The sequence below is a fragment of the Physeter macrocephalus genome, chromosome 14, assembly GCF_002837175.3.
Source record: "Physeter macrocephalus isolate SW-GA chromosome 14, ASM283717v5, whole genome shotgun sequence".
Taxonomy (NCBI): Eukaryota; Metazoa; Chordata; class Mammalia; order Artiodactyla; family Physeteridae; genus Physeter; species Physeter macrocephalus.
The window spans coordinates 41,198,185-41,226,135 of NC_041227.1; the positions used below are offsets into that span (position 1 = coordinate 41,198,185).

Sequence of the window (27,951 nt, forward strand, 5' to 3'; positions counted from 1 at the left end):
CTGCTTTTGTGCTACAACTGAGCACTGAGCAGCTGTAACAGAGACTGTGTGGACTGCAGTCTAAAACAAAGTTTGATGACCCTAATAAACTAAAAGACAAAAACTCTATGATCATCTCAACAGATGCAGAAAAGGATATGACAAAATCCCACATCCATTCCTGATAAAAACTCTCAGTGAACCAGAAATAGAAGGCAACTTCCTTAACCAGATAATGGGCATCTACAAAAAACTCAAGTTATGTTATACATAACGGTAAAAGACTGAGTGCTTTCCACCTAAGATCAGGAACAAGATAGGGACTTCTGTTCAGACCACTTTTATCTGATACTCTCCTAAAGGTTCTAACTAGTGCAGTTAGGCAAGAAAAAGAAATAAAAGGCATCTAGATTAGAAAGGAAGGAATAAAACTTTTGATTCACAGAAAACATGACCATGGTGTAGAAGACTTCACATAATTTACAAAAAAGCTATTAGAACTAAAAAGTGAGTTTAGCAAGGATGCAGGACACAAGTTCAATATCAATTGTATTTCTATTTATAAACAATTAGAATTTGAAATTTAACAATACCATTTACAACAGCATCAAAACTATGAAATGCTGGCAAGAGATATGATAGACCTGTATACTGAAAACTACAAAATATTGCTGAGAGAAAAGGAAGAAGACAAAAATAACTGGGCTGTTTAGGGGCTGAAAGGTTCAATATTGTTAAGATGTCAATTCTTCCCAAATTGATACACAGATTCAATGCAATTCCAAACAAAATGCTACCAGGTCTGTTTTTGGTAGAAACTGACAAGCTGACCCTAAATTTCATATGAAAAGCAAAGGACTTAGCACAGCCAAGACAAAAAAGAAAAAGTAGAAATTTGGAGCAAACTAGATAATGCTATCTATTTCTAGAACTATTCCAATCAGCGACCTCAGCTTCCACCCTAAATAACTAGAAAAAGAAGAAGAAATTAAACCCAAAGTAAACAGAAAGAAGGAAATCATGAAGATCACTACAGAGGTCAAGGAATAGAACAGGGATGGGCAAACTCCATGCTGTGGGTGAAGCCTAGCCCCAGGGCCTGCTTTGTGAATAGACTGCTTGGCACAGCAAACCATTCACTTGCGTATTGTGAGGACAAAGGTACTACAGCAGTTGAATATCCATATACCACCCCCACACCCCTGCCGTGACCTTGGAATCCACACCTTACACCATATACAAAAATTAACTCAACACCATTGTAAAGCAATTATACTCCAATAAAGATGTTAAAAAAAATTAACTCAAAATGGATCATAAACTTAAGTGTAAAACCTAAAAGTTTCCTTCTAGATGAAGGAAAAAAATTTTTGTGACCTTGGGCTGGAAAAAAATTTCTTAGATATGACTCCAAAAGCATAAAAATACACGAATAAATTTGATTTTATCAAAACCAAAAATGTCTACTTTTCAAAAGATTCTGTTAAGGGACTTCCCTGGTGGTCCAGTGGCTAAGACTCTGTGCTCCCAATGCAGGGGGCCTGGGTTTAATCCCTGGTCAGGGAATTAGATCACGCATGCATGCCCCAACGAAAAAGTTCGCATGCTTTAACCAAAGATCCAGTATGCTTCAATTAAGACCCGGCGCAGCCAAAATAAATAAATAAATAAATAATTTTTAAAAAAAGATTCTGTTAAAAAAAAAAGGAATAGACAGACAAGCCACAAACTGGGAGAAAAATCTTTGCAAAGCATGTATCTCATAAAGGACTTATATCCAGAATATATAAAGAACTCCCAAAACTCAATAAGAAAACAACCTAGTTTTTTAACAAATGGACAAAGATTTAGACAAACTCACCAACAAAAGATATACACGTTCCAAATAATCACATGTAAAGATACTCAACATCATTAGTCATTAGGGAAATGCAAATTAAAATCTTAACAAGATAGCACTACACGCCTATTAGAATGGGTAAAATTTAAAAGGCTAATCGTAGCAAGTATTGGAGAGGATGTGGAAGAACTGGAATTCATACACTGCTGGTGTGAATGCAAAATGCACAACCATCCTGGAGGAGTTTGGAAGTTTCTTAAAAAGTTAAAATTATACCTACAGTATGACCCAGCCATTTTACTCCTAGTTATTTGCCTCAAAGGAAAGGAAATACGCGTCCATAAAAGACTTGTACGCAAATGTCCCTGGCACCTTTTTTATAACAGCCCCAAACTGGGAATAACATACTATTAGCAAAGGGGGTAGCGGGGAGTGACTCTCATTATTTCTGGTGGTAGTACAAATTTTAATTCCTACACATTGTGGCAAAAGCCATCAAAATTATAACTGTCCTACACACAAAGCTGTATATGTATAAAATGATATATGTACAAGGTTACTCACATAGGTTTGTCTATAATAGAAAAAGGATGGAAACTGTTCAAGTGTCCATCAATAAGGCAATAGATTTTTTTTCAAAAGGTATTTAACACCCTCTATTAGTTTGCAGGGGCTGCCAAAACAAAATATTACAGACTGGGTGTCTTAAAAGAAATTTATTTTCTTACGGTTCTGGAGGCTAGAAATCCAAGATCAAGGTTATTAGCAAGTTTGTTTTTCCTGAGGCCTCTGTCCTTGACTTGCAGATGGCTGCTTTCTTTGCGATTACATTTTTGTACTATATGAAAACATTGTTTTTTGTAAAGTTACAAAATAGAATAAATTCAACTCATCCAAAAATACTATCAATTGTGAAAACCAATAGATCATCTGAAATCTACATCTTCCTCCTCTAAATCCTAAAAGATTAATGCATTATCATTACAGATACTTCTTTTAGTTACATGACTAAGACAAAAAAGGGAAGACAGATACATATTAGGAATGACCATATGTAGAGAAAAGAAAACAATTCCTCAAAACATTTTGAAATATAGAATAAAATATTTAGAAAAACATGATGAACTGAAATTTACTTAAGAAAAAGTAGAAAACTGACTATAAACTAAAGAAAATAAAAAATTCATCAAAGATCAACATCTCTCTCCAAAGAAGACTCATACTGAGATGGTTCTGTAGGTATTAATGCTATTTTAAAAGGTACATTTCTATTAGAAATAAAGTAACAAGCACCACTAAAAAGAGACACCAGAACACTGACACCCCATCTGACTGTGGGGCCTCTCATTCTGCCTTCATGTGGTTCACGTGGCATCTTCACTGAATCTGGGTGCCTATGACTGTATTAATTGACTGGATTTGACAGAAATGGTACTAGTTCAGTACTAGGCCTAGCCCTTCAGCAAACTAGCAGCGGGACTTCCCTGGTGGCGCAGTGGTTAAGAATCCGCCTGCCAATGCAGAGGACACAGGTTTGAGCCCTGGTTGGGGAAGATCCCACATGCCGTGGAGCAAATAAGCCTGTGTGCCACAACTACTGAGCCTGTGCTCTAGAGCCCGCGAGCCACAACTACTGAGCCCACGTGCCACAACTACTGAAGCCCGCATGCCTAGAGCCCGTGCTCCACAACAAGAGAAGCCACTGCAATGAGAAGCCCGCACACCGCAACAAAGAGTAGCCCCTGCTCGCCGCAACTAGAGAAAGGCCGCACGCAGCAACGAAGGTCCAACACAGCCAAAAAAATTTAAAAAATTTTAAAACAATTTAAAAAATTAAAATAAAAAAAAAAGAAAGAAAACTACCAGCACCCACATCCACCCTCTTAACCCTGCAGGAGTCCTAAGCTGCCCGGTGAGAAGCCCAGCCAGCTTGCTGGAGAGAACCACGGGAGAGGCCCACATGGAGACCAGAGGCCAAGCCATCCCAGCCAGGCCACCACCTGAATGCAACTGCATCAGGGACCCCAAGCAAGATCTGCAGAACCTCCCAGCTGAGCCCAGTCAACCCACAGAACTGGGAGAACTAATAAAATGGTGCTATTTAAAGCCACTGTGTTCAGCTGGCTGTTTCATAGGAGCAGATTATTGAAAACACTGACAAAGTATAGACACATATGTGAAGACAGACACGTTTCCCTCTTCCCAAACACTATAAACCAGCATCACTCACAGTTGCAAAATTCCACAATAAAATAACACCAAATCAAATCCTGCAGTTCACTGAATGGTTAACACACCACAGCCAAGAAGAATGTTAAAAATGGAATGCAAGATAGTTCAACAATAAAATTCCATATATATAATTCATGAACTTTAGGGAGTTAAGTGAGAAACCATACATGATCATCACTTAAGTTCCCAAAGTGTACTTGGAAAAATCATGTTTGTTAACTACCACTGTTTTGTTTTATTATGGTATTGAATTTATTTTGAGGTTTCAAGTTGCACTGGCCACAAGTTTTGGTAGTTTTCCTGGAGAAGTACGGGATAGAGAGATTAAGAAGACTGTGGCATTCCAGTCAAGTCAGGAAAAAGATGTTAGCTATTACCAGCAGTAGTCAACATTTTCCTGACAGTTCTAGACAACAAAATCAATGTGAAAAAGAAATGAGTTTATATAGGAATGTGGCCAAATCATCATAATTTACAGCTTTTTTATATGTATCAGCCAAAACCAATTAGAAAATATAATGAAAAAGAAGATTCCATTCATATTAGAAACAAAAACTAGAAAGTAATTGGGCAAACACTAAAAAGAAATGGGATTGCACTTATATCCGTAACCAGTTACTGGTGGACACACTGGATGGTGGTATTCATTTTTTACACTGTTTTTTTTTTTTACCTTTTTAACCGTGCATATATTACCTCTATAATAAGAAAAAACATATATTTTAAAATTCTAGCCACAATTCTAGAGCCAGTCAACATAAATCAATAAAACCTACAAAATTTTAACTTTTCAACAAGCATACATTCACTTCAAATAAGGAATATACTTATTATTTTATTCTGGGAATTAAACAGAAAAGTACAACATATATCAGTAATTAGTAATTTACGTACAGGAATGACGCGGGGCTGTAATCTCAGAGGCATTCAAATTTAAAATCCAGATAAACCCAGTACCTGACACTCTCTGTGCGGTTTATTTCTTAAACAGGTGAATGTTTCTGGCCAAAATTATACTCAAGAAATCAAGCTATAGATACTTATTATTTTATTCTGGGAATTAAACAGAAAAGTACAACATATATCAATAATTTACGTACAGGAATGATGCTGGGCTGGCAACAGGGCAATGGCCTTCACTGCTGTCTGTCCTCACGGCTGATTCACACGGACTCTAGGATCACCTGCACATGGTTCCACATGCTTGGAAGAGCAAAATGCAAGGGAAGGAAGTGACCACTGATGGACAGTTAAAACATCATCCATCCCACTCACTAGGGAAATATTCCATATTGTTTATTGGCAGAGATTCAGATGAAAATCTGATGTGGCTACGAACCTACGGGAGGAATTATTTTTAAAAATGAGGGGATTCCCTGGCAGTACAGTGGTTAGGACTCTGTGCTTTCACTACTGAGGGCACGGGTTCAGTCCCTGGTCGGGAAAGTAAGATCCTGCAAGCCGAGTGGCGTGGCCATAAAAATACATAAACAAAAACAGTCTGTCAAGGGCTGCCTACTGACCTAAGTACATGTGTTGTGAAAATATGCGGATCCACACCCTAGGTAGAGCCTCTCTATAGCTTGATTTCTTGAGTATAATTTTGGCCAGAAACATTCACCTGTTTAAGAAATAAACCGCACAGAGAGTGTCAGGTACTGGGTTTATCTGGATTTTAAATTTGAATGCCTCTGAGATTACAGCCCCGCGTCATTCCTGTACGTAAATTACTAATTACTGATATATGTTGTACTTTTCTGTTTAATTCCCAGAATAAAATAATAAGTATATTCCTTATTTGAAGTGAATGTATACTAGTTGAAACGTTAAAATTTTGTAGGTTTTATTGATTTATGTTGACTGGCTCTAGTCACTGGTCATGGAGGGGACGGACCAGTGCGGAAAGGCCACTGACCACCAGGCAAGACCACTCTGTGCCTCTCCAATGTCTACCATTTTCAGTTTATCAGGCAACAGAAACTGCACTCCACTTAGCTGACCAGCCCTTCATGTGACTTTCTGGTCACTGTGACTGCACAAAGCTCCTTTCCTAGCCCCAATTTCAATTTCCCTTTCCAAAGGGGAGATCCTGGTGCTCACCCCACAAGCTCACAGACAGGCACGAGCCAGATCAGCCACCACTGCTGGAAATGGGCAAAATCCACTGTGTCCTTCTTTTCTTCCTAAGTAGCCAGGTGATAAGTTAACATGTTATTAAACATTAAATACACTGAAAATTTTATAGGCCATCAGCTCCACCTGCCCATGTGATTTGGGAACATGAATTGCAGAAATTCAGCTCCCCAGCTTGCACAATGCACACTTCCAGCAACACAAGATGCACAAGGACCTCCTATCTCCCTATACAGCCAGGTGAAACTTCCTCATTGTTTAAAGGAGATTAAAATGTAATACTGATAATTTACTTTCATTAAACAAAAACACACTATAGTATTTTGGGAACTGTATATAGTATTTTGGGAATTGTAGGAATGTTGTGATTACAGATACAACTTACCACACAAAGGGGAGAATCCTGTACAATAGAAAAATAAACCACTTCCACCTTGTGAGCACAGAATGAGAAGATGGCGGTGTATGAACCAGGAAGCACTCTCTTTAGGCACAGAATCTGCTAGAGCCTTGATCCTGGACTTCCCTCTAGAACTGTGGACAGAAGATTGGATACGTGGAGTCTCTGTATGGCAAGAATTCAAACTCTCTATTGAGAACTGATGCTTCAAAATGCAAGCATACAACATAGATTCAAAAATATGTTTACCATGGAAGGTTATAGAATTATATTTGGAAATTAAATAAAAGAAAAACTAAGGTTCAAATGAAAAAAAAGAAAAAGAAAAACAAACCATACTCCTTGGCCAAGCATTCCTGGTTAAAGAAAGTCTAAATTTTAAAACCAAAAAGTGGTGGGCCTGGGGGAGGTGGAGAGGGAGGTGGAGAAGTGTCCTTGGTTGGGTCCAGCCTCGAACGGGGGAAGCCTTAGCAGCCATCTGGCGCGAGGTCATGATAGCACGTGCTCCAGGATGCCTTGTCTAATCAGCTGCTCGCACTTCCACCGAGGTAGAAAGTGCTGAGGGAAGAGGGGGAGGAAGAAAAAGGAATGAAAAGAGTGTTAAATTACACGATGCATCATTAAAAAGCAGCAACGCATTATATATATATTTCAAGCTCCACCAGCTAAGTAGTTAAAAGCTAAACTTAAGTATTTTTGCAATTTTAATCAACCGAAATGGATGTCACCTACAGCTGCACTGAAATCTGAATTTTATAAACAAATTCACGTTTTGCTTAAGTTAAATTTAACTAAAGAGTTTTGAATTCTAGTAGGTATTTTCCTTAATGTTTGCATTTTAAAATTTATGCACAAAAAAAAATTAAAAAAAAATAAAATTTATGCACAGAAAACCCAGGTAGGTGAGATTTGGGGCACTGGATCACAAGTGGTACAGCAACAGCTCATTAGGAAGGCAAACGGAAGGACTGTCTTCTCCATTAAACCTTTTCTAGGATCTGAGTCTGAACAGCCATTCTTCTACTAACAGTGCAACTCTTCTCCCATATTTTCCAAGGATTAAAAGTCATTGTAACCTATGACATGGGTGCTGGTCACACACTGTGTGTGAGGATGCCAGTGCCTGGCTGAGGCTCATCCTCAACGTCTCCTGAGAGGACAGTGCTCTCGTTCTGAGGTGGAAAGGAGTCTCCTTGTCTGATTCCCTCTCAAAACACCAGGGCTTAAAACAAAAGTGAATATTTAGTAAACTCTGGAGCGGGGAGGTGCTGGAAGTGAGGCAGGAAGACTTTCCAAGCTAACAAGTGACCAAAGAAATCTCAAAGACGAGACAGAGATACTTGGGTAAAAACAAGAAACAGTACATTAGAAAGTGCAGCGTAGGTAAGCCTAGAAAGTAACTGAAGCAGAGAGTATGCAAAGTATTCAAGGAAGCAGATGCCACTTCAGTGGCACCGTGCACCTGACAGTCCTGCACAAACTCAAAGGCCTCAGGTGAGACCCATGACCAAAGAAACTCCTCCAAACCAGTCATGAAGACCCATGGGCCAAGGACTGTTGTCTAATTTAACTGAATTTTTTAAAAGCCTTAAGAATATAAAATGTAAAAAAATAAACAAATAAAGAGAGAAAATACTATAGAGTTGTTCATTTAACAATTATTCCAATATCTACTAAAAAGAGGGAGTTCTGATTTCTGGACAACCAGAGAAGCATGCTTGCCATAGAGTCGATAATAAAGGAATGTACAGTAGGAAAATGTTTCCCTATTAATATTTTACATTATGTATGTGATCTACACTATAGATTTTATAGAAAACTGGTTTCAGATGTGCTCAGACATTTTAGAAGCCCCTTAATATCAATTACAGTAGATTATGCTTTTAAGTTTCCCCATTTTTATAGGGTGATACTGAGAGACAAAGTCTAATTAAGAGGAAGGCTTCTGAATGCGCCACACAGTAAACAGCAATCGTCTAACAGCAGCAGACGGAGGAGGGACTGGGTTTCGGCTGCCCTGGCCCCACCCAGGTCCTCCCTGCTGAGGAGTCTTAGTACACCTGGTGGGAAGACTGGCCACAAAGCTCGAGAAAGAAATTCAACCATGGGACACTGTTTGGGGTGAAGTGCATTTTCTCAGATCTTGCTTTATGAGGCTAGCTTTGTTCTTGTGGACCCAGAGCTTCACCATCTATTTTCTATTCATTAGTATCCTTGGAAGGGAAACATTTGCCTTAACAACCAAAGATTTTAGGGTACCCTGAAAATCTGTCTTTAATAATTTCAACTTTTGTTTCAGGAAACTATTTAAAACTTCAAGGGTACCAGTAAAATAAGAGACCAACTCACCCTCCCTTAGGGAAATGAGCTAGGAACCACATAACCAGAACCATTCTTTGGCTCAACAGAACAAACAGAAGTCAACAAAAGTGACTAGGGTCATTAAATACCGGCCGTCTCATAACAAGATGGCAGGCAACAAAGGAAAGAGTGGTTTTTACTAGTTCACCTTTCCTCCTATGCTAATATGACTACAGAAAATAGAGATAGGATAAAATAAATTTAGCTAATGTGAATTCATCTAGTATGAACTTGAAGATTTCTAAGGAAACAATAAATTGAGATTCTTCGTAAGGAAAAATTTAGTGAGTTACAATTTCACAATTTCAGTCTTTCCCTATTAAATTCTATTATGTTTATATATTAAATACTTAGAAATTTTTTGATCCATATCACTAATTGTTAGCTAAAGAACTAGGATTTAAAAGGTGAAGAAGTATAGGCTGAAAACTAGTGCTTAGCACCTTTTTAAAAAATAATAATTTGAAGAAAGGAGCTAAATGCAACAACTTAATAGCCCCTTAACTAGAGTAAGACCCACTGTGGCAACTTCCCAGGGAAATGCTTAGTATTAAATTCAAGCAATACCCTAGTAAATTATAGCTAATGCTTGAGCATGGGTTTGAACTGCATGACACCACTCAAATATGCGTATATATATATATATATATACACACACACACACACACACACACACACACACACACATATAAAACCTGTATTTTCATTTTACAGATCTTTAAATTGACTAAGTATGGGGAAAAGTTTGTGTTCGATTAGAGATCATAACAGGTAGAATCAAAAGAACTAGGGCTTGGGTCCTAATTCTATTCAAACTGTTTTAGCATCCAGCCTTTGGGTGAGTCATTCATCAATCCCTTTGCTTTTGAGGCAGAGATAGAAGTACTCAGATTTCCGACTGTGTGGGGAGAGGGGAGTCTGTAGGCACCCCTAATCCCTGTGCATTGTTCAAGGGTCAACTGTAATTAACCCTTTCTTACTATATGCAACGTTTGCTTCACGTCTTTACATTTAGAAAAAGGACAAAAGAGTATTTTATAATAAACATAATTCCTACGATACAAATGATCATCACAAGGTGATACTTACCTTGCTACTGATTCCAACATTTTCATCATTCAACACTCTTACAAAATTTAAAGTATCTTAAGACAATAAATACCTGGCTATTTTTTTTTAATAGGACTGAAGTACCATCATCAACTTCAAATTCTCCATAGTCTTTTAGACACCGCACCTGAAAAGAAAAACTGATGTTTTATCTAAATTACTTTTTAATATGTAGAAACCAAAAAAAAAAAAAAATGTAGAAACCATAAAGTAGATGGGGATTTATATATACCCATATGAAAAGTATTAGGCTTTCTCTTTATTTCTTCTCTGTGTACTTAGGCCTAGTACTCCTTCCTGTGGTATTCTAGTGGTTCCAATTGTCCTGTTTTGACAGGGAGGAAGAAAAATGGCAAATCTCCAAATATATGTGTACGTCAGCACTGACAGCAAGAAAACCTAAGGAGCTGCCCAAAAGAGACAATGTCACTGGATTGTTTTCCCTCTGCAAACTGTGAAAAATCAAGCAGTTGAAAACACATCTACAGGGACTTCCCTGATAGTCCAGTGATAAAGAATCCGCCTTACAATGTATGGGCGCAGGTTCAATCCCTGGTCAGGGAACTAAGATCCCACATGCCACAGAGCAACTAAGCCCATGCAACTAAGCCTGCGCACCACAACTACTGAGCTTGTGCACCTCAACTAGAGCCCGCGAGCCGCAAACTACAGCGGCCACGTGCCCTGGAACCCTGCGCCACAACTACAAAGCCCACATACCATGGAGCCCATGCACCACAACCAGAGAAGAGAAAACCCGCACGCCACAACTAGAGAAGCCCGCACACCACAGCGAAAGATCCCTCATGCCTCAACGAAGATCCCACGTGCCACAACTAAGACCTGATGCAGACAAAAATAAAATTAAAAAGAAAACAAAAAAAACCCCATATCTACAAAGAAAAGAGAAAGTTTTAGATCTATCCCAACCTGCCTCTTACAGATTCCTCCCATAAAGTATCAATATCTGAGAACAGGACATAAGTCTATAAGATTTGTTTTACAGATTCTGCCAATCTCCTTTGATTGACTGATTCAGACTCTTTCCCAGTATTACTTAGAAGTACACTAGGAAAGAGAAGATATAGACTCATGCTACAAGAATCAGGAGAGGCTCTTAGTTGGAAGGTGGGAGGGGTAAGGAGCCTGATAACCACTTCTGCAACTGCAAAGAAGGAACATTCAAAGGTAGCCCCAGAAATCTCAGACCTGGCTCAGCTTCAAGTGCTGCCACAGGAAGGCGGGAGGGCATTTTCATCTCCTATGAGAGTTCAGACCTCAGTTTATTCTCCAGAGTACTAGCACTGGTGTTAGCAAAGCCAACTCCAGTGGCAAGTCTCAGATTCCTACTTTTCCTGGATAATTTCATGTCCTGTGATTCCTCTGCAATCCTACCATGACTCCCAAAGGTATTTTAAGTTGGTTTGAGAAATACAAGAAAAATCCCCCCCACCACCAGCATTTTGCTTCTTTAAATAGACTTTTATTGTGGAAAACCTCAAACACATTGAAAAGTAAAAAGGCTAATAAACTTAATGTTCCACCAAATGGCTTCAACTACTATCGACCTGTGGTCAATCTTGTTCCCTCGCCCACTTCTGGGTTATTCTGAAGCAAATCCTAGACATCATTTCATTTAATCTATAATTATTTTAGTGCTTATTTCTATAAAATAAGATTTTTTTAAAAAAAATCCCAATACCATTATCACATCTTATTAATAATTTTTTAATATTATGAAATACCCAGTTAGAATCCAAATTTCCCCATTTTGTCGCATGAATTTTTTTTTTAAAGTTGCCATGCTCAAATGAGAGTCAAACGAGAGCTACACGTTACACATTTCTGATATGTCTCCAAGTCTCCTTTAATCTACAGGGTTCTCCCCCTTCCCCTTCCCCTTGGCAACTTATTTGTTAAAGAAACTGAGCAGTTTGGTAGTTTTCCAAAAAACAGATTCTGTTGTGGACTCCTGTGGGGTCATTTATGTTCCCCCATCCCTGAATTTCCTATAAACTGGAAGTTAGGTGTGGGGGCTGGATCAGATCAGGTTTAGTTTTCTGGCAAATGGTGTTATGATGTTGTGAAGCACAAAATGTCTGGTGTCCCTTTTTGTTTTTTGGGTTTTTTTTTTTGGCTGTGTTTGGTCTTCATTGCTACGGGCGGGCTTTCTCTAGTTGCAGTGAGCACGGGCTACTCTTAGTTGCAGTGCATGGGCTTCTCATTGCGGTGGCTTCTCCTGTTGCAGAGCACAGGCTCTAGGAGTGCGGGCTTCAGTAGTTGCAGCACACGGGCTCAGTAGTTGTGGCACGCAGGCCCTAGAGCACACAGGCTTCAGTAGTTGCAGCATGTAGTCTCAGTAGTTGTGGCATGTGGGCTCTAGAGTGCAGGCTCAGTAGCTGTGGCGCACGGGCTTAGCTGCACAGGCTTAGTTGCTCTACAGCATGTGGGATCTTCCTGGACCAGGGATCAAACCTGTGTCGTCTGCATTGGCAGGCAGATTAACCATTGCGCCACCAGGGAAATCCTGGTGTCCCTTTTTGGATGTTAAGATTGATCAATGGGCCTAGGTGCTATCCATACCCATCTACTACTAAGGTCTCTCTTAAGCTTTTCACCTAATGCTTTAGCAGCTACTTGCCTCCATGCATTAGGGCTACAAAATGGCATTAATCTAGTTTTTTTATTCCTGCTGCATTTATTAGCTGGAATTCTTCTATACAAAAGAGATTTCTCTAGTGAACAATTTGGCTACCCTGAGACAGAATTTGTGCAATAACGGCAGATGGATGCTTGACTCCATTCTTTCATTTACCATTTTCCAAAATGAGTTGCATCCTTCATATTCTCCAAGGAGACCCAAAGAGGTTTCAGTTTTAAAACTGTTGTTGTGGGCTTCCCTGGTGGCGCAGTGGTTGAGAGTCCGCCAGCCGCCGCAGGGGACACGGGTTCGTGCCCCGGTCCAGGAGGATCCCGCGTGCCGCGGAGCGGCTGGGCCCGTGAGCCATGGCCCCTGAGCCTGCACGTCCGGAGCCTGTGCTCCGCAGCGGGAGAGGCCAAAACAGTGAGAGGCCCGCGTACCACAAAAAATACAAAAAACAAAAAACTGTTGTTAGGTGTCATTATCATTCATGCTTCTAACACAATTGATGTGATGCAATTCACTGCAGTTTATCATTTTGATGCTCAAATTGTCCTTTCTCTGGCTAACGAGAGCTCCTTCAAATCAGCTCCCAAGTCTTTTCAGCACTCCCCTTGTAGTCCTTGGTACTTACTTTCTTTGCTTTCCATGCTCAGCTTGTACATCTTTAATCTATTTGAGACCTGGAATCAGCCATTTTCCCCCCAGGAGTCCTGGTTTCCTTTCACAGGAAATGGCATATAGACTCAAGAATGTGGATGCTCATGGCTACTGGGTTGGTCCTTGTTTCTAGGCCTTTTCAGTGGACAAAGCTAAGAAATACTTCTTTAGAAGAGATGATTCAACATGAGTCCATGCTATTACTTTTTTGCTCTATTCTTCAATATATAAACTGTTTATTAAATAATATTATATTATTCTTAGGAATATTATTACTAATAACATTATTACAAATAATATGATTACTAAAAACAGGTTAAGATTTCTTTGTAATTCTTTTCATCCTTAGTATGTACCTACTAGGGAAATACAATCAATCTATGTGTTTTTAAGTAATTTAAATAACCCGTTTGACTAATCTACCAACATGAAAACACAGGTTCATTTGTTTCATTTTGTTTTCAAAATGTGTAGGTTGGTTTTCCACTTTGATTTCATTTTGTTTTAACAATACGTAAAATATTTACATGGTTCCAAAGTTAAAACTTTTAAAACAGGTACAGTCAGAAAATTTTAGCTGTTCCATCCTATTCCTGCCACCACCTACAGGTAAAATTTTTGGTTTGAGTTTGTTTCCTTTCTTTTTTGTGCTTTGCTTTATTGTGCTTCTCAGATATTGTGCTTTTTCCAAATTGAAGGTTTGTGGCAACCCTGCATTATCAGATGATGGTTAGCATTATAATGCTAATGCATATTCAACAGACTACAGTATAGTGTAAACATAACTTTTATATGTACTGGGAAACCAAAACATTTCGTGATTCACTTTATTGAATATGCACTTTATTGTGGGCCTTAAACCAAACCCATGATATCTCCAAGGTATGCCTGTATAAACTAATATATATTCATATACCCCTTTTCTTTTTTTTTTTTAACATCTTTATTGGAGTATAATTGCTTTACAATGGTGTGTTTGTTTCTGCTTTATAACAAAGTGAATCAGCTATACATATACATATATCCCCATATCTCCTCCCTCCTGCGTCTCCCTCCCACCCTCCCTATCCCACCCCTCTAGGTGGTCACAAAGCACCGAGCTGATCTCCCTGTGCTATGCGGCTGCTTCCCACTAGCTTTCTATTTTATATTTGGTGGTGTATATATATCTAGGTTTTAGATTCATAGACATTTTCTATGTTATTTTCTGTAATCTTACAAGTATCTCAATTTCGTTTCTTTTTATGGCTAAGTAATATTCCATTGTATATATGTGCCACATCACCCCTTTTCTTAGACAAAAGTCATCACAGTCTATGCATTAAAGAAAAATCAATTTTAAAAAGGTATACTTACTTCTATATATAGGCTTTTTGGAGGTTTCATATCCTGTGTGATGTCCAAACCTTCATCTCCTCCCAACGACCTCATGTAGGTAGCAAGGGACTTTTTGTAATGATTGAACCATTCCATCTACAAACATAAAGATGGCCATTTGACAAAGCTGTAAGAAAACAAACTTGCAGAAATTATACACTAATCCTTTCAAAAACAGCACACATCCCCACATGGATCATTACTACGACCATTCATTCAAACTACAAATATTAGTGACTGCCTGTTATGAACCAGGCACTGGTCTAGGTACTTAGGATCATTTAACAAAGTGAACAAACATCTCTGTTCTCACAGAACTTGCATCCCAGCATACTTAATCACAGACCTAAGGAACTTTCCACCAGAAACCAAACCATGAAAAATACACCATTTCAGAATTATGATCTCTTCAAACTTCAAACTCCGTATTGACAGGTTTTCTGAAAGCTATAAAATGCTGTTGAGAAAAACACCCAAATGTCCATCAACTGATGAATGGATAAGATGTGTACATCCCTACAATGGGATTATTCAGTCGTAAATCAGAGTGGAGCTCTTATATGTGTTACCACATGGATGAACCTTGAAAACATGCTGAGTGAAAAACACAAAAGGCCACATATTGTACAATTCCACTCATATGAAAAATCCATACTAGGCCAATCCATGAAGAAAGTAGAGTAGTGGTCTCTAGGGCCTGGGAAGAGGGGACAGAATATGTTCTGGATAAGATGGTGGTGATGGATGCACAACTCTGTGAATATCCTAAATACACTGAATTGTATACTTTAAAAGGATAAACTTTAGGGGATGTAAATTATATCTCAGTAAACCTGTTTTTTTTTTTAATTGTTGAGAGAAATTAAAGAAAACCAAAGTATGTGGAAGGATATACCACATTCAAGGACTGGGTGATTCAGTATTGTAATAACGTCGACTGATCTATAGATTCAATTCAATCTCAATCAAAACCCCAATTTTTTAAAAAATGGAACTTGATAAATTGAGCCTAAAATTTGCAAGGAAATGCAGAAGGCCAAAAGCAGTGAAGACACTGAAAAAGAAGAACAAGATGGGAACACTTACTCAAGACTTATTATAAAATTCCAATAATTTAAACAATATGAAATTGGTACAAGGACAAACAGACTAAGAAAGAAGAGAAAGTCCCCCATCCAAAATCCACAGATATATTGACATTCAATTTATGACAAGTGGCACTGTGCAGAGAGCAAGGGGAAAAGAGGACCTTTTCAATAAATGATGCCATCTCAATATCCATATTCAAAATGCAACTAGGCTCTTACATTATTCACAAAAATCTATTCCAGTACTGTAAATCTCTTTGTGAAAGGTAAAACAAGATAATTTCTAAAAGACTATACACATAACCTGCATTAGTAAAGTGTGTGTGTGCGTATACATACATACACCCCTCCCTCAGGTTCAATAATTTGCCAGAATGACTCACGGAACCCAGGAAAGCACTACACTGACAATCACAGTTTTATTGCAGATACAAATCAGAACCAGCCAAAGGAACAGACACCCAGGATGAGGTCTGGGAGTCCCAAATGTGAAGCTTCAAGTATCCTATCCCTGAGGAATCAGGACACACCACCCTCCTGGCACACTGATATGTAACAACACACACAAAGTATTGTCAGCCAGGGAAGCTCACACAGCTCTGGGGTATCATTACATAGGCTTGATCGATTGATCAAATCATGGTTGATTGAATCACAGGTGACTGAGCTCTACTTCTAGCTCCCCTCTCCTCTCTCCAAGTTGGACTAATATCAAGAGGCTAAAAGCCCCAAACCTGAGGGGATGGTGGGAACCTCTGAATTTGTAGCCAGTTGGTCAGAAGGGAGGGTGGCCTTGGGAACCTCAAACTTTACGGCTGGTATCTGAAGGTGAGAGCAGTCTTAACCTATGAAGTTTGGTCTAACTTTAGGTAGTGTCCGAAGTCACTGCAACACCATAGGCAGTATGACCCTCGCTTTGTAAATGAGGGAATTTAGGCACAGGGAGAGGTCGAGTCACTTGCCCAAGATCTGACAGTGGCAGAGCCAAGGTTTGTACACAGGTTTGCTTGGCTCCAATCCTGTGTCCTTAAATATTGTCCCTTAATGACTGGATAAATCAAGAATTCAAGTATTCACATTGATAAGCAAATTATGTATACCCACATATTTTATGGAAAATCTCCCAATAATAATGCCAGGTTTTTCATCCTACTGATGGATCACTAACAAGTAACATAATGGGACCCTTTATTTTGTTAAGTAATAGTAGTTTTCCATACAGTATTTAGAATTACTCCTACCATTCTCATCACAGTATATACTACAGACCAAAAATTACTCAAAAACAAATGTTAAAACAAAAAAAGAGAAATACTATAAATACTATTACAGAACACTGCCATAACCTCAGCGATTTTCCAAATTCACAAACTTGAACAACAGTGCTGACTTACTTCTTCAGCAGACATGTGAAATCGTAAAGCACTTGGCAAGACACTGCCACATTCCCACCTGAGTGCTCTAATCCGAAGCAATCGGTCATACCTAGGACATTAATAAGATATTAGATGGCATAACAGAGGGATATCAGAAGTTGTTTTGATCAAGAGAGACTCCAGACTCAACCACCAAAATTTAACATGTGGACTTTTATTTGGTTCCTGAGGCAAACAAACCATTGTAAGAGGGCATCTTTGGGACAACAGGGAGAATAGGAATACAGTATGGAAGGATGCTGTGAAGTCGGGTTCATTCCTCTAGGTATGAGAATCATAGTGGTCAAGTAAGAAAAGGTCCAAAAGGTCCTTATTTCTTAGAGATGCATACTAAGGTATTCAGTGGTAAAATGCCCGATGTTCTACAATGTTTTAGCATGGACAAATAAAACAAGATGAAGCAATTATGGCAAAATGTTAAGAATTGTTAAGCCTATATGATGGCTCCATGGGGGTATGTAATATTATTCCCTAATTTTATGAATACTGCAATTTTTCATTATAAAAAATGTTTAAATAGAAAAAAGAGAAGAATTCAGAATGTTTATAAAAGAGAGACAAATCTAAGAATTCCTGTTATCCATATAAAATGGTTAATTACGAAACCATATGGGAACCCTCCACTGCTCCCTGCCACCCCAGCAAACACAGAGAAGCTCACAGGTATGCTACAGTGCAGCGCTGATTTCTTAACAAAGAACAGTGTCGAAACTTGATGGTTGGTATCAAATCACCTCGTCCACCTGACTTCGCTTCATTCCTGGTAAAACATTTAAGGAGGAAAAGAATGTTTATTTCAGTATAAATCGAATTTTCCAAGCCAACTAACAACTGACTCCATGCTTGTTTTTATCCATTTATGTTAGCAGTTAACCTACCCAAATAGTACCTGCCTCCACATCAGAGCTTTTGCTAACATGTTAAAAGATAAAAAAAAGCCAAAAGCTAACTAATTTGCCTAGGATCACACTCCCAGTGTTTTGTTTAGCCATGTGGCACTTTGCATTTTGCACACTGATTAATCTCCATTGTCTCCAAAAGACAAATATTGTGTTTCCTCACTTTTTGGAATCCCTTTTTCATGGTGGGATAAGATATTCAGATCGAATATCACGGTGCATAGGATTATGGCCTCACATCATGTTCTGATCCTATGGAGTCCTCTTTTCGTGGTACTTCCAAATCCTCATTCTAATAAAGTGAGCTAAGAATTCTGGAGTCAGATGGTCCTCCACTCATCCAACAAATATTTATTGATCTTCAACTATGTGCATGTTCTCTACTTTAGGGTCCTTCACACAGAGAGGGAGAAAATTTTGGTTTTACCCTATAAAATATATATCTCCTTGGATATTAGACGAGTATTGCACTTTAAAACCAGATGTATGGGAATTCCCTGGTGGTCCAGTGGTTAGGACTCTGCACTTTCACTGCTGAGGGCACAGGTTCAATCCCTGGTCAGGGAACTAAGATCCTGCAAGCCTCGTTGTGCAGCCAAAAAAATAAATAAATAAATAAAATAAAACCAAATGTACAATTGCTTAATGGGTATAGTGTTTCAGTTTTACAAGATGAAGAGTTCTGGAGATGATGGTGATGGCTATATGACATTATGAATGTACTAAATACACTGAACTGTATGCTTAAAAATGGTTAAGATGGGGGACTTCTCTGGCGGTCCAGTAATTGGGACTCCATACTTCCACTGCAGGGCAGGGGGCAGGGAACTAGGATCCCACATGCCCCACAGTGTGGCCAAAAAAAAAAGTTAAGATAGCAAATTTTATGTGATGTATATTTTTCCATAATAAAAAAAAACTGGAAACAAAACAAAGCCAGGTATACAGAATGAATTAGAATCTACTCTGGAGTTTTAAAAGGAAACAAATACAAAATATACGTGCCTGCTCCAAGCCCTGAAAATAGAGGTAAAATATATGTCCCATTTTACCATGTCTTTTAGATTGTTCTATACACTTCTGCCACTCTACAAACGTTAGATTTATTCTCCACATTTTTTGTTTTTGTTTTTGGCTACACCAAGAGGCTTGCAGGATCTGAGTTCCCCAACCAGGAATCGAACCCGTGCCCCCTGCAGTGGAAACGCAGAGTCCTAACCACTGGACCACCAGGGAATTCCCTATCTCCACATTGTTTACAATGTGCTCTGGATTATAAAGAAATAGCATAGGGCTTCCCTGGTGGTGCAGTGGTTGAGAATCCACCTGCCAATGCAGGGGACACGGGTTCGTGCCCCGGTCCGGGAAGACGACATGCTGCAGAGCGGCTGGGCCCGTGAGCCATGGCCGCTGAGCCTGTGCATCAAGAGCCTGTGCTCCACAACGGGAGAGGCCACAACAGTGAGAGGCCCCCGTAACACACACACACACACACAAAAGAAATAGCACAAATAAAATACACCCAACCTAACATCAGAGTACTTTATTAGGTACATAAGAACTTCCTTAAAAAACTCACACTTACACATGAGTAATTAAATAGGAATAGATTTCTTCTGACAAATAATTTTAACCAGAAACTGGTAATAGTGACTGACCCCCGAGAACCAAACTAGGAGAATAGGGCACAGAATTTTGGATCATGAATTTCCAGATGGTATGTATACAGGAAAATCATCCTCTTACTGGAACAAGGCCTGTTAGGCCACCTCCGAAATATGTCTATAAACTGTTCACTTTCTCCCTAGTCTGGCTTACCTCTCCTGCCACCTGCATGACCAGCATGCCTCCCTATCCTCTCAGCCCCTCCACCTACTATCCACACAGCAGCCAGGGTGGTCTTTTAAAACACAAACATGCCTCCACCTGCCCCACATACTTAAAAATCTCACCTGGTGTCACCCTTTGCCTGCTCACTAAGTTTCAGCCACACTGGCTTTCTTTAATGATCAGTTCCCTGAGCATCCCACCCTCTTTCATGACTCAGGGTCTTTGCATATGCTGTTTCCTCCACCTAGAACACTCTCTGCCCCAATTACTGCCTCGCTAAAACCTGCTTCTCCTTCAGGCCCCAGCTGAAATGTCTTTTCCTTGGAGAGAACTTCCCTGATTCCTCAATCTACTAATATTTTCAATTCATTATTCTCTCTCCTAGTGTTGTTGTTTTCCTTCATAGCATGTATTCCAACTTGGTGTATCTGTATTTAATATCTGCCTTCTGCCTTACACTGTGAGGGTCATGGGGGCAAAAATCTTGATTATGTTGTTCACAATTGAAATACCAGAGCCATTTATCAGCTCATAATTGTTTAGTACATATCTGTTGAATGAACAAATGAACAGTTTGGGAACCTGAGTTCAGGACTTTACATTTCCCTTACATTTACTGCACTCCTGTTGCAGTTCAGTTCCTTGTTCCATCTGTATCTATCCTTAAATACAGTAACTGCAAAATGTGCCTACTGTCCTGTGTAGTCCACAAATCTTAACAGCATAGTACTGATTTCTATGTCCAACTAATGATGAAAACACTCCCTAACAACGCCAAACATGAAACCTCATGTTGCAGACAGGTTGAGATCTGAATACCTCACCTTTGATCCAGCAGTTAGTACTCTGTGTCTTACTCTTCACCAAATCACAGGACCCTATAAAGTTGGTCATTCAGCCCAAATTCTGCACTGGGCCAACTACCATGCTTGGCTCTAAATAGTCTGTAACTCAAGAACCCTCTCACCTACCAAGCCTTCTGTAGCACTAGTTCTCAGTGAACTCCATTCAAGATTTTTTAAGTCACTGCTGCTCCTGCTAAGTTTACAAACTGCCTGTTCTCCTTTTAACCCACTAAGTCTTCTACTGATGAAAACAAGCAGTGGAAACAATACATTTCACTTATTAAGGTTGTTACTTACTCCTGTCTCATCTCTTTTAGGTCCACCCCAATTCCTTTCAAGTCATATCAGTCAAACAACAAATATTTATTGAACATCTACCATGTGCCAAGCACTGTTTGAATCCCCATGGACATAGCAGTGATTAATACAAATCCCTCTAGTTCTGTATAGTTAGGGTATGATCAGGCTCACAGAGAATTAGAAAAAGCAAATCATATCTAAAATCTAATGTTGGGACTTCCCTGGTGGTGCAGTGGTTAAGAATCCGCCTGCCAATGCAGGGGACATGGGTTCGAACCCTGGTCCAGGAAGATCCCACATGCCACAGAGCAACTAAGCCTGTGCACCACAACTACTGAGCCTGCCCTCTAGAGCCCGCGAGCCACAACTATTGAAGCCTGCGCTCCTAGAGCCTGTGCTCTGTAACAAGATAAGCAACCTCAATGAGAAGCCCGCGCATCACAATGACGAGTAGCCCCCAAACGCCGCAACTAGAGAAAGCCCGCGTACAGCAATGAAGACCCAAAGCAGCCAAAAATAAATAAATAAATAATAAATTAATTTAAAAATAATAAAAAATTTTAAAAATTAAAAAAATAAAACTAATGTTAAGATTATCTGATTTCAATATCATATTTCTTAAATTGTTTTAAAATATCAGTCTTATCAACTTACACATCAGATTGGTTTTGTTCATATAAAGCTTTCATCTCCTCCAGAACTTGCCTGAGTCCATCCTCCTAGAACATATAAAATTACACTCATTAATTCCCCCACCAAGTTTGTAGCAATATTTTATCTATGTTTATCTTTGATTTATGTATGTTATCAAAAATCAATAGTACGGGACTTCTCTGGTGGTGCAGTGGTTAAGAATTCGCCTGCCAATGCAGGGGACACGGGTTCGAGCCCTGGTCCGGGAAGATCCCACATGCCGCAGAGCAACTAAGCCCATGCGCCACAACTACTGAGACTGCACTCTAGAGCCCGCGAGCCACGCAACTAAGCCCATGCGCCACAACTACTGAGACTGCACACTAGAGCCCGCGAGCCACTACTGAGCCCATGTGCCACAACTACTGAAGCCCTCGCACCTAGAGCCTGTGCTCTGCAACAAGAGAAGCCACTGCAATGAGAAGCCCACGCACCACAACAGAGGGTAGCCCCTGCTCGTCGCAACTAGAGAAAGCCCACGCACAGCAACAAAGACCTAACACAGCCCCCAAAAAACAAAAAAAACCAACAAACCAATAGTCCTTCCACACCTACTAGGATGGCCATGATAACAAGTGTTGGAGACGATGGGGAGAAATTGGAACCCTTGTACAATGCAGGTAGGAATGTAAAATGGTACAGCCCTGCAGAAAACAGTCTGATGAGTCCACAAAAAGTTAAACACAGAATTACCACATTATCCAGCAATTCCACTCCCAGGTATATACTCAAGAGAACTGAAAACCTATGTTCATACAGAAACTTGTACACAAATGTTCAGAGCAGCATTATTCATAACAGCCAAAAAGTGGAAACAACCCAAATGTCCAAATGATGAACAGATAAACCAAACACTGTATATCCATTCAATGGAATATTATTCAGCCAAAAAAAGAAATGAAGTACTGATACATGCAACAACATGGATGAACCTTGAAAACATTATGCTTAGTGAAATAAGCCAGACACAGAAGGACAAACATTGTATGATTCCACTTACCTGAAATAGGCAAATTCATAGAGACAAAGTAGATTAGAGGTTACCAGGAGCTGAGGGGAAAGAGCAGTGGGGAGTTATTGCTTCAAGGTTATAGAGTTTGTTTGGGGTTATGAAAAGTTTTGGAAATAAGAGTGATGGTTGCACAACAATGTGAATATAATTAATGCCATTGAAGTGTACACTGAAAAATGGCAAATTTTAAGTTATGTATATTTTACCATACTTTAAAAAATAAAAAGGAATGAATTACTAACACAAAATACACAATTAACATACTGATTAAGGATAATCTTGAATATACTGTACTGAGAAAAGAAGTCAGACAGAAAGGAGTACACACTGTATGCTTCCAACTGGCCCCATCCAGAAGAGTTTGCAACTCCAAGCATGCTGACTCCAGGAATACATTTAAAAAGACAAATATAATCTGTAGCACAGAAAGAAAATCCATGGTTGCCTAAGGCTACAGATGGGAGGTAGCTAGTAGCTACAAAAGAGAAAAGGGAATCCTTGGGGTGACAGAAATCTTGATTGGGTTGCTGGTTATAAGGATTGTATACATTTGTCAAAACTCAAATGTCTATTAAAATGTGTATTTTGTTGTATATAAATTATACCTCGATAAAACTAATGACAAAAAAAATCAATAGCCCTACAGAAGCAATAATGCATGACAAAAGTACATAAATAATTTATTATTTACTGGAAAATAATCTTAAAAGATTACTACCAAAAGAAAAACCCACTGCTAGGGCTTCCCTGGTGGCGCAGTGGTTGAGGGTCCGCCTGCCGATGCAGCGGACACAGGTTCGTGCCCCGGTCCGGGAAGATCCCACATGCCGCAGAGCGGCTGGGCCCGTGAGCCATGGCCGCTGAGCCTGTGCGTCCGGAGCCTGTGCTCTGCAATGGGAGAGGCCACAACAGTGAGGGGCCCGCGTACCACAAAAAAAAAAAGAAAAAAAAACCCCAAAACTACAAACAATCAATGCTGGAGAGGGTGTGGAGAAAAGGGAACCCTCCTGCACTGTTGAGGGGAATGTAAATTGATACAGCCACTATGGAGGACAGTATGGAGGTTCTTTAAAAAACTAAAAATAGAACTACCATATGACCCAGCAATCCGACTACTGGGCATATAAACTGAGAAAACCATAATTCAAAAAGAGTCATGTACCACAATGTTCATTGCAGCACTATTTACAACAGCCAGGACATGGAAGCAACCTAAATGTCCATCAACAGATGAATGGATAAAGAAGATGTGGTACATAAATACAATGGAATATTACTCAGCCATAAAAAGGAACGAAATTGAGTCGTTTGTAATGATGTGGACGGACCCAGAATCTGTCATACAGAGTGAAGTAAGTCAGAAAGACAAAAACAAATACCGTATTTTAACGCATATATATGGAATCTAGAAAAATGGTACTGATGAACCTAGTGGCAGGGCAGGAATAGAGATGCATACATAGAAAACGGACTTGTGGACACAGAGGGGGAAGGGGAGGGTGGGACGAATTGAGAGAGTGGCATGGACATATATACACTACCAAATGTAAAATAGATAGCTAGTGGGAAGCAGCAGCATAGCACAGGGAGATCAGCTCAGTGCTTTGTGATGACCTAGAGGGGTGGGATGGGGACGATGGGAGGGAGACGCAAGAGGGAAGAGATATGGGGATATATGTATACATATAGCTGATTCACTTTGTTGTACAGCAGAAACTAACACAACATTGTAAAGCAATTACAATCCAATAAAGATATAAAACACACACGCACACAAAATTTTCCCTTGGAAGGATAAAAACATTAGAATTATAAAATTCATAAACGTCACACAATAAGTCTGTCAACAAGCAACCCCTACACCTGAAACACTGTAAACCAACTATACTTCAATTGAAAATTTTTTAAAAAGAAAAAAAACCACTAATGCTATAACAACCAAAAAAAACCACCCAAAACAAAACAAAGATAAGTAACCCATCTACTTTTAGAGCCAAAATATATGCATTAGCAAAAGTGCTTTGGCACTACTGGTATAATTACAGAATTACACTTTACTTAACCCTGCTCGAATATAAGAAATGATTCTTGATGAAAAATGAAAGCATGATTTCTACCTTCTCTTTCATCAGCTGGTTAAAAAGAGATCATAGAAAAGTCTGATTTATTAGAATTCAGTTAAATATTCCAGTTATTACAAATATTATTTTAAGGAATAGTTGAAACTCTTGCACAATTAGTAGATCAGCAGGTATACAAAAGACAAGTGTGAAATAATTTTTTAAAGATACCTAAAATAATTTTCCTAAAAACTCACTTAAACGATTACCAGTTCTGCATGTAGAAAGTGCATAATCATTCCAATTTGCTGAACACAGCACCTAACCATGAGGGATTCTGGAATGAACAAGGCAGAGTCCCTGCTCTAAACCAGCCATCATCTGCCTGGGAGGAATAATTCTTGAAAGTCTGTGTGGTCAAGGGTGTGTGGGGTCAAACAGATCAATTCTTGGTCTCAGCTCAGCTGTGCCAGTGGCTGGCTCCGAAGGCAGGCACGACTGCAAGAAAAGGTGCACCTCCACCGACTAAGACCCAGAAAAGCGAGTGATTTTACAACTTCTAAGTTCGCCCCTGAGCCCCCCACCCAGAAGTGCGAAACCAACACTTAACCTAAAATGGGAGTGAAAAAGAGAGCTGGACTAAGGGTCTGAATAGCCAGCACCGTGGGCAGTCTCTGAGCCCTTGGGCTGGTTTCCTCCCATGTACCACGACCCCCAAAGGACCTAGTCTTCCGACCCCGGCGGGGCCACATTTGACAGCCTCCAAGCCTCTTCATTCCAGCGTCTCTACTGAACCTCCCACTGTGGTCTCCTAACTTTTTAGATGAAGTAACTGTCTGAAGTTGCAAGAACAACAGACTGGACTCTAGGAAACCTGTATTCAGATTGAGGCTCTGGCTCCAATATGCTGCAAGTTCAGGCAAGTTGCTTAACTGGATCCAAAATTTCCGCGGCTCAGTCTCCCCATCCGTTAAATGACCTAAGTGTCAAACTAACTGCTCTTTAATGTTCAAAACAAAACTCACCTTCCCCAAACACTCTTCCTGCTGACCTCCGATGTTTACTCCGCTACCAGAGAGAGAAGCCTCCCGAGATGCCGACCCCTCTGCTCCCCCACTATCCATCCCATCTCCAGCCCTGTCCTCGTAGCTACAAGTCCTGCTGTCTCAGGACACGGCTTTCAGCGCCCGCTGACAGGGCCGTTCGGACCATACACAGCTCTCGTGTGGTCTACTGTAACCACCCAGAGCCATTCTTCCTTCTCTTCGATCCATTCCCCAAAGTGCCGCCACAGTTATCTTCAAAACACGAAGAGTTACCCCATCGCTGCCCTGAAATGCCTTGTGAGTGAACAGCAAACTTCCCGGCCCCAGAGCCCCCGTGCGGCCCGCGCACCCCACGCCGGTCGCCCTTCCCCGGCGGGGAGAGGGTGTCCGCAGCGCCGGCTCCCCAGCGGGGCTGCGCTCACTGCATGCATCCTCTCAGGCGCGGCCCTAACGCCCCGCTACCCCGGCCCACACCTCCCAGTGCAACTCACACCTGCGCTCCAGCACCCGTCTCTGGGCCTCTCCGGCGCGTCACCGGGGCGAGACGCCGACCGTCCAAACCGCGCGCGGGAAGCCGCAGAAACCAACCCGGCCACATCCACCGCGGAGAACCACGGGCACATCCGCCGTCCTGTCCCGGCTGCGCAGCCCCCAGAAAAGCCACCCCTGGGAGGCGCCCGCCCGCCCGCCGCCCTCACGTTGAAGGCCGGCAGCCTTCCCTCGGCCGCGCGGTGCAGCTCGCGGACCAGCTCCATGGCCCTCTCGCAGAACATGGTGGACGCGCCGGCCCTTACAGACCACCGGCTCTCAGGCAAACGGCCGCCGAACCAGGCCCTACGGTTTCAGCTCCTACAGGTCCGCGACTCGCGGGGCCGACCCCGCCTCCGCCCCGCTTTGGCGCCCAAATGCGCAACCAATAGGAGCGCATTGCCCACGGGCACATCCGCCGTCCCGTCCCGGCTGCGCAGCCCCCAGAAAAGCCACCCCTGGGAGGCGCCCGCCCGCCCGCCCGCCGCCCTCACGTTGAAGGCCGGCAGCCTTCCCTCGGCCGCGCGGTGCAGCTCGCGGACCAGCTCCATGGCCCTCTCGCAGAACATGGTGGACGCGCCGGCCCTTACAGACCACCGGCTCTCAGGCAAACGGCCGCCGAACCAGGCCCTACGGTTTCAGCTCCTACAGGTCCGCGACTCGCGGGGCCGACCCCGCCTCCGCCCCGCTTTGGCGCCCAAATGCGCAACCAATAGGAGCGCATTGCCGGCCTCCAGGCTACGGCGGCGGCCAGGGGACATTTGCCTCCTCTGTGCAGCCGCAGTGCCACAGGGAGCCCCACACCTGGGCGGTTGCGGACCTTGGTGTGGCTTCAGGCCAGCCCTCCTGTCCAGGCCTCGGCCTGAGCTCAGGCTGAGCCGCAGGACAGCTCCCGCGCAGCACAGCTCGGGATGGATGTACGTCCCCTTTTCCGTTGGATTCATTCATTCTCGTTTAGGTTAACAGGGGCGCGCACGATGCGGTCTAGAAGGCAGACCCGGAAAAGGTGTGCAGTGATGTTAGCACCCAGCGTTGCGTCTGTTCGGTTTTGCAGTGTGGGTTTGTTTGTGTGATGGTAAAGGGAAAACAACTTTTATTGGGTATCTCTTGTGTGCTAGGGACTGTGACATACTTCACGTAATTCTCACGATTATCCTTAAAGTGGTTATTAAGACTCTTAGTACTGATTAGAAAACAGAAGTTAGAGAACTTGCCCAAGGTCACACAGTTCGTAAAGTGACAGACCCTGTATTTAAGCCTTCAACTCCACCGTACTACATTTGATATTAAATCAGTCATTTAAAAACGTGTACAATAACTCACAAGGTGGTGGGGGGGATTGCCATAGATTAACATGAATACACATAGCCATATTCCCGCCGAGATGATTACGGAAATTTTCATAACCATATAGAATCAAAGGTGGGAATTACTGCTATGGAAACAATTCGTTTTATTTGGCTTTTTTTCTTTTTTTGGCC

At 41.1% G+C, this 27,951-nt stretch overlaps 1 protein-coding gene across 5 annotated transcripts; it reads right to left on the bottom strand.

The window, feature by feature from the left end:
* Positions 1-5,169: 5,169 nt before the first annotated feature.
* GINS1 (GINS complex subunit 1) lies at positions 5,170-26,819 on the bottom strand. Of its 5 annotated transcripts, XM_055090492.1 has the most exons (9): positions 25,922-26,220; positions 22,825-23,724; positions 22,376-22,468; positions 21,786-21,850; positions 17,919-18,017; positions 17,216-17,306; positions 14,713-14,829; positions 10,108-10,182; positions 5,869-7,142 (listed from the first exon to the last, which is right to left on the bottom strand). In XM_055090492.1, the coding sequence occupies exons 4-9, from the start codon at positions 21,818-21,820 to the stop codon at positions 7,074-7,076; spliced, it is 486 nt and encodes a 161-aa protein (XP_054946467.1). In that variant the 5' UTR covers positions 21,821-21,850; positions 22,376-22,468; positions 22,825-23,724; positions 25,922-26,220; the 3' UTR covers positions 5,869-7,073. The 5 variants fall into 5 exon arrangements, 3 of the variants coding, with proteins under 3 accessions (XP_054946467.1, XP_023979420.1, XP_054946468.1); XR_002891704.3 differs by lacking the exons at positions 22,376-22,468; positions 22,825-23,724; positions 25,922-26,220 and adding exons at positions 5,170-5,254; positions 26,641-26,819 and having other exon boundaries at positions 6,152-7,142; XR_002891705.3 differs by lacking the exons at positions 22,376-22,468; positions 22,825-23,724; positions 25,922-26,220 and adding an exon at positions 26,641-26,819 and having other exon boundaries at positions 5,869-6,234; positions 6,570-7,142.
* Between the last annotated feature and the right edge of the window lie 1,132 nt (positions 26,820-27,951).